This window comes from Hakea prostrata, chromosome 7 (assembly GCF_041222555.1).
Source record: "Hakea prostrata isolate BN-2017 chromosome 7, UWA_Hpros_2, whole genome shotgun sequence".
NCBI lineage: Eukaryota > Viridiplantae > Streptophyta > Magnoliopsida > Proteales > Proteaceae > Hakea > Hakea prostrata.
In genome coordinates this window covers 69559365-69565621 of record NC_142606.1, presented here as the reverse complement: position 1 = coordinate 69565621, position 6257 = coordinate 69559365, and the positions used below count along the sequence as shown (strand labels likewise).

Below are 6257 nucleotides of genomic sequence, written 5' to 3'. Positions count from 1 at the left end.
TCCCAATGTGGGAAACTTGGGAAATTTCGTGAAAACTTGAGAATTTTTCGGTAAATTTTGTAGCTATCCCAATTTTTAATTTTTTTGTTTATTTCATATTTTTCCCAAATACCATGATAAATACCCCCTCCATCAGGATTTCCCGATCCAAAGTACGTATTCCTTTAGGCTGGTAATCTTAAGCATGTTGATGACCAGACTTATAAAGTTACAGTTGTCGATTACCTTGACAATCATAGGCATAAAATGTCATGTAATGTCTATGTTTATTGGTTGAAGGAGAGGATGTTACATGCATAGTACTACTCAGCTCACGGAATGAATCTATTCTTGACACTCCTCCTAGCACTAAGTTGTATTTTCTTTTTATTGTCAACTATTTTGAAGTTAGAAATTATATATTGAATATTATGTGCTTAAGTAGTTAAATTTATAATGTACTTTTGATATATCTCCATTGATCTTTTTAGCAAAATATAATTAATGTGCTATTTATACTATAATTAGCTTAAATACAAAATCTCCCCCAAAATATTGTCAAAAGTTGAGTTTTCCTCGAATTTTTTACCATGGACAACGGTGAGGAGGACGGTGAAGAGTCCTCCCGGACATAATAAAATAAGACCAACCAAGGTGTGATTCACAAGAGACCTTATCATTAATGGGAGAAGTTTAGTCCAAAACCATTTCAAAGGAAACATCATTCTATTTTATTTTCAGATTTTCAATACTCGCCATAAATAAAGGGCAAACATAAGATTAAAAAAAATACTAACTACAAGTTACAGGCGTGAGCGAGACTTTTGTTGGTTGAGGAATGGGTAGTCAGTGTAGCCAACAACAGGATCATACGTATAAAAGGTAGCCCTAATGTACCGAGTCAGAGGTGCATTCACTCGGAACCGATTCACAAGATCCGGGTTAGAAATGAAGAGTCTACCATAGGAAACCAAATCGGCATCTCCTTGTCTCACCGCTTCCATCCCAAGCTCCCTTGTGTATCCACCACTACACATGAAGGTGCCATTGTAGGCATTCCTCCAAGCTCTCATCATGGTTGCTTCCTCTTCTGCGCTTCCATGTCTCCCTGATTCTGTCTGCCCATAAGCCGTGTATCGTGGTTGTGTGATGTGCAGGTAAGCAAGCTTCTTGCCCATCATTTGTTGTAGAAGGTTAAGCCTCTCAATCACGGCTAGTCCTAAGCTTAGAGGATCGGAATCCATGGCGTCCATGTGGTCAATCGCCGGAGACATTCGAAACGCCACCCTGTCTGCTCCAAAGGCTGAAACGATGGCTTGAACCACCTGCATTAAGAAACTGCAACGGTTGCCGATCGAGCCACCGTATTGGTCGGTGCGATCGTTGATACCATCTTTGAGGAATTGGTCGATGAGGTAGCCATGGGCGCCGTGAATCTCAACTCCGTCAAAACCAGCTCGGATGGCATTAATGGCGCATTGACGATAATCTTCAACTATTTCTGGGATTTCATCGGTGGATAGACGATGTGGGGTTGGGTACTTTCCATGGCTTCCATCAGGTAATAGAATTCTCCACCTGTCTGAGATGGGTTTGCTAGTCGAAGATATTGGAGAAGCGGTCCCCCCTGGTTGATACACTGAGACAAGAAAAAAAGCGAAAAAGGAAATCACATTCCATGAATCATGATGATCCGATCCACCACCATTACTTTCAGAAAAAGTAAAAAAGCATTCGATGGTTAGTGGAGAGAAGGTGTATATTGAAACTGATGGAACGAATTGAATCAAACCTTTAATCTATTTCAGTCTAAATAAACACAAACACTTTCACCTTTAGAGAAAAGTAGATACCTTGATGAGATGATCGGCCGACATGCCAGAGTTGACAGAATATCAGAGAGCCTTCGGCGTGAACGGCATCGACGACTTTCTTCCATGCTTCAATTTGCTCATCCGTGTAGATCCCAGGAACGTGTGGGAACCTATCATGAGTCACGACACAGACACAAAAAAGCTCTTTCAAGTTACTGATGTAAATTTCATGATTCAACGAACGAATCAATTTCATTAGTTTTATATTCTGTGAACTCAAAGACAAGAAATTACCCGGCTGCGGTAGGTGAGATGGCGGTGCCTTCGGTGATGAGGAATCCTCCAGGAGTTGATCTCTGCTTGTAATATTCAACATTGGCGGGCTGTGGAATCCCATTCAAAGCCCTACATCGTGTCATCGGCGCAAGCACTATCCTGCAGATCGAACAAAACTTACTTACTTACACTTCGAATGCATCGACCAGAAAGGGCAAAATTTCACTGAAAACCGTCAAACCCTAATAAATTCTAACTACTAAGCTCTCGATCTGAAGAGATGAGAGAATAAGTTTGATAAGGCAATAGGGAGAAGAGAAGTTTGAGGCGACTTTTAACCTGTGCGAGAGATCGAACTTCCCCATCTTGTAAGGTGTGAAGAGTGTAATCTCCTGCGATGTCGACGATTCTGCCATTCTCTTTTTTCTTGGTGGCGTTTGAGTCGGGAAAGACGCTGCAGAGACGAACGGGAGGAACAGAGACGGAAAGCTTCAGTGCTCAAAAGAGTCAAGCAGATTTAAATCCTAAGAGGAAATGCATTTTAAACTAATAAACTAAATAGAATGGAGTGGAGAACAGCAAGAGTGGATCTTGGAGTATCGATAGCGACATCGAGAGAGCAATTTCCACGTGGTTAAAAATATTAGAAAAACTGAGTTCAACTCCCGACGACCACGTGGAAATGCACGGGAGGATTCGAAGAAGCCAATAGCCGCCTGAAGTCTTGGAGAGTCAACACACACGGTTTTTGTAAGGGTTAATCTGTATTGAACCGGTTTGGTTCGGGTGGAGTCATTTGTATTGAACCGGTTTGGTTCATCATGTACATAAGTTATGTGCTGGTTGGTTCAGATGTGTGAGATGCGAAAATCAGATTTAGGGGTTTTGGGTCTCGCATGAGAGCTTTCGGTTCTCCTCTGTTCTTCGGTTTTTCAAACATTGCAATCTTGTTCTTGAGAGGTGATTTGCCGCTGCAACATGGAGCTTTATCCGACTTGGTGTGCACTCATGGCCGATGGAGGAGCTATCTGGTTCTAGTTTGATTACTCTTTTGTTGTATGATTTTCTCTTTGATTTGTAAGTATTTCAAAATATCCCCATATTAGATTGAACTCGTACCTGAGTACCGGAGACATAGATCTTAGGTTCGAACTCCATCATCAAACCATTTACTTTGGTATTTTCTCAATTCAATCATGTCTGCGATAACAGTTTTGAGTTTAAAATTCCTGGAGTCAAAACTTAGAACCAATTGGTGGTTCGACCCTCTAAACATTAGGCAACATTTGTTTTGTAAAGATGTAGTGAAAAGAGTAAGAAAAATAAACGTGTAACTATGTAAGGCCTATATATAATGAGGTGAAAAAGTAGAGAAAATAAAGAATTTTGTAAAAAAGTTTAAAATGTGAATTGACACATATTTCAACTATGTTGTAAAGTTTTGAAAAGGGATATGGTGAAAAAGTTAGTATGCCACCTCAATAAATAAATTTTCTTAACTTAAAAAAGGGTGTTTGACAATTTTCTCACTCCAGTGAACAAAATAATAAATCATATTTTAAAATTTTATGAAAAAAAATAATTTTTCTAAACTTTTTTCCACCCCATTTTTAGATCTAGCAAACAAGTTGTGCCTTAGGCAAGCGATGAAATCATGAACATGCTGCTGAAGTTGTTGGAACTGTGTTAACAGAGGATTCGTAAATAGTATACACTGACAGAACGATTAAGCCGCATAAGTTTGAAGGGCTTTGAAATTTAAATCTTGAGTTTCTTCATAATAAATATGTTTTGATCTTCGTACATGGAATTTATGGGATTGTGTCTCACAAGTTTCGCTCCATACTTACATAAAGTTTGGTAAATGAAAATTTATTGCAAAGAACTCATGCATACATAAATATTTGCAATACATAATTGTAGAAGCCATATACTCACTGAGAAGACTAGTCATGTTATTGAAGATAACAAGCACATTTGTAGAATTTAGCAACTCCTAACGGTCTCTTTCGCTTCAAGATTACACTATCTTTGTTTCTCGTAAACTCTAAACTTGATCTAAGAACTAGAGATTCAACCACTAGTGATGAAATAGACACCATTTGAAAGAGCTGCTAACAGCCTGCCTTTTACATTTTAGCCACTTATACAAACACCTGATCCTCCAATATTATTTTGACCCAAAACAGTCTTTGTTAGGTGGTGTAATACATATTACATTCTTATACGGGAAAAATATGAAGAAACCGAGTTCACCCTCGGTCCCGGTCAGGAACGATCTGACCGTTTTAGGTTCGAATGAATCGGGTTTGAGGGTAGCGTGCTAAGGAAGAAACCTTGCACGTTCAGAAGGCAAGCACACCCCCAGGAATCTCAGAATGGATAACCCACCAAGATGCGATTATTAGCGCTTGTGGAAGCGGACGATCGTGCAAACTGGGGTAACCGCCGCACCTGAAGCAAAGGATCGTGTCATTAAGGGAAGTTGTCCATCACCCCACGATCGGGTCTAACCTTAAAGATCCGACGGCTACCAGAAAGAAGGCTCGAACGAGTTCAACGGACAAGATCAAAAGGTAAAAACTATATAAGTCATAACTTACGTACAAAGAAGGTAACTAAATCGTATTCCCAGTATCCGTATTCAAACTTTAGCTTTGCAATTAGGCAAAGCCTTTGTGATCAGTTCATCAACTGACTTAGCCTTCGGAGGTGGCCTCCCGACCCCCACGGTCGGATCACATCTAACGATTGTTTTGCAGGTCATTCATCACTTTAGCTTTGCAATTAGGCAAAGCCTTTGTGATCAGTTCATCAACTGACTTAGCCTTCGGAGGTGGCCTCCCGACCCCCACGGTCGGATCACATCTAACGATTGTTTTGCAGGTCATTCATCAGTGATCTAAGGGTGAACAGGATTTTGGACGCATTACATACTATATAGGAAAAATGTTTATCACTATTAAAGGAATTTTTTTGCTAAACCACTATTAAAGGATTTGCAAACTGTCAAATGAATGTATATTTGAATATGATATTGATAAATGCCAATCTAACTAGGTTAGTATGTGTACATCAAATGATAATTAGAAATTAGAATTTAACATTATTTTTTGAGCAATCCCTACAATCTTATTAAAATAGTTTTTTTTTTTTTTTTGGTAAACAACACTTCATTCATATAACTAAAAGAAGTACAAACATAACTACATGAGAACACAAGATTCGAAACGAACCAAGGAGCGGACAAGGACCAAACTGTCGTACATGCAATAGACAGGGTCAACCAGGGTAAGGGTTGGGTCAAGCCCACAATAGATCATGTCCACAAAACCCTTAGAACAGAAACACCAATAAAGCACTAACACCCACATAGGGGGACAGACATAAAACACCCACATAGGGGGGACAAACAACACGCCTTAAGGGCGGACACAAAACTACTACAGTTGTAGAGATGGTTGCAGCGAAAATGCAGATCGGACCTACCATCCCGCTCTGCCGTATAGGCGTACCTATCAAGCTCGACGCAGAAGAACTTGTACCCAAAGCTGGAGTTGTTCTGCGGTGTGCACCAAGGAAACTCTGCAAGCAAAGGAGTTGTTATGTGAAAAATAAATAAATAAATAAATAAATAAGAGTACTTCAACCGCAAATCTAAGGGGAAACCCTAAATCTGATTATTAACGGAGAAAGTGAAACGGAGGCTGGAAAGAGGGAGACGGAGACGAGAAAGAGGACGGAAAAGAGAAGCAGGGAAGGCCGGAGGGACGGGGTGGAAGAACACGCGGGAGGAGAAACAAATAGAACTAGAAAACGGGAGAGAGAGAAACAGAGAGGATAGGAGAGAGAAACAAAAGAAACAGAGGAGGTGAGAAACGGGAGAGAGAACGGAAAGGGCGGGAGAGAGAAACGGGAGAGAGAACAGAGATGCCGGGAGAGAGGATGGTAGAGAGAAACGGGAGAGAGAACAGAGATGAAGGAAGAGAGAAAACTGGAGGAGGTGAGAGAAAACCAGAGAGAAGAGACGGGAGAGAGAGCCGCGGAAGAGGAGAAGGAAACCAGAGACGGTGACGGAGACGGAAAGGAACAGGGGAGGCGTAGAGACTACTCAAGCAAGCCTCTCCGCCTCAAGCTTCGATCCGTGGAGGGTTGCAGCTTCCGATCCGGAGGAGCGGAAGTGTGAGA

The 6257-nt window shown here is 40.9% G+C and overlaps 1 protein-coding gene across 1 annotated transcript; it reads right to left on the bottom strand.

Annotated features, from left to right (window-relative positions):
- Nucleotides 1-677: 677 nt before the first annotated feature.
- LOC149011878 (12-oxophytodienoate reductase 3-like) lies at nucleotides 678-2605 on the bottom strand. The gene is made up of 4 exons (XM_089162039.1): nucleotides 2409-2605; nucleotides 2088-2228; nucleotides 1833-1963; nucleotides 678-1618 (listed from the first exon to the last, which is right to left on the bottom strand). The coding sequence occupies exons 1-4, from the start codon at nucleotides 2483-2485 to the stop codon at nucleotides 783-785; spliced, it is 1185 nt and encodes a 394-aa protein (XP_089018165.1). The 5' UTR covers nucleotides 2486-2605; the 3' UTR covers nucleotides 678-782.
- Nucleotides 2606-6257: the final 3652 nt, after the last annotated feature.

Coding starts and splice junctions, on each gene's coding strand:
- LOC149011878 (XM_089162039.1), bottom strand. CDS start 2,485: ATGGCAGAATCGTCGACATCGCAGGAGATTACACTCTTCACACCTTAC. Junction 2,229..2,408: donor AAGTTCGATCTCTCGCACAG/GTTAAAAGTCGC, acceptor TTCGATCTGCAG/GATAGTGCTTGCGCCGATGA. Junction 1,964..2,087: donor ATCTCACCTACCGCAGCCGG/GTAATTTCTTGT, acceptor GACTCATGATAG/GTTCCCACACGTTCCTGGGA.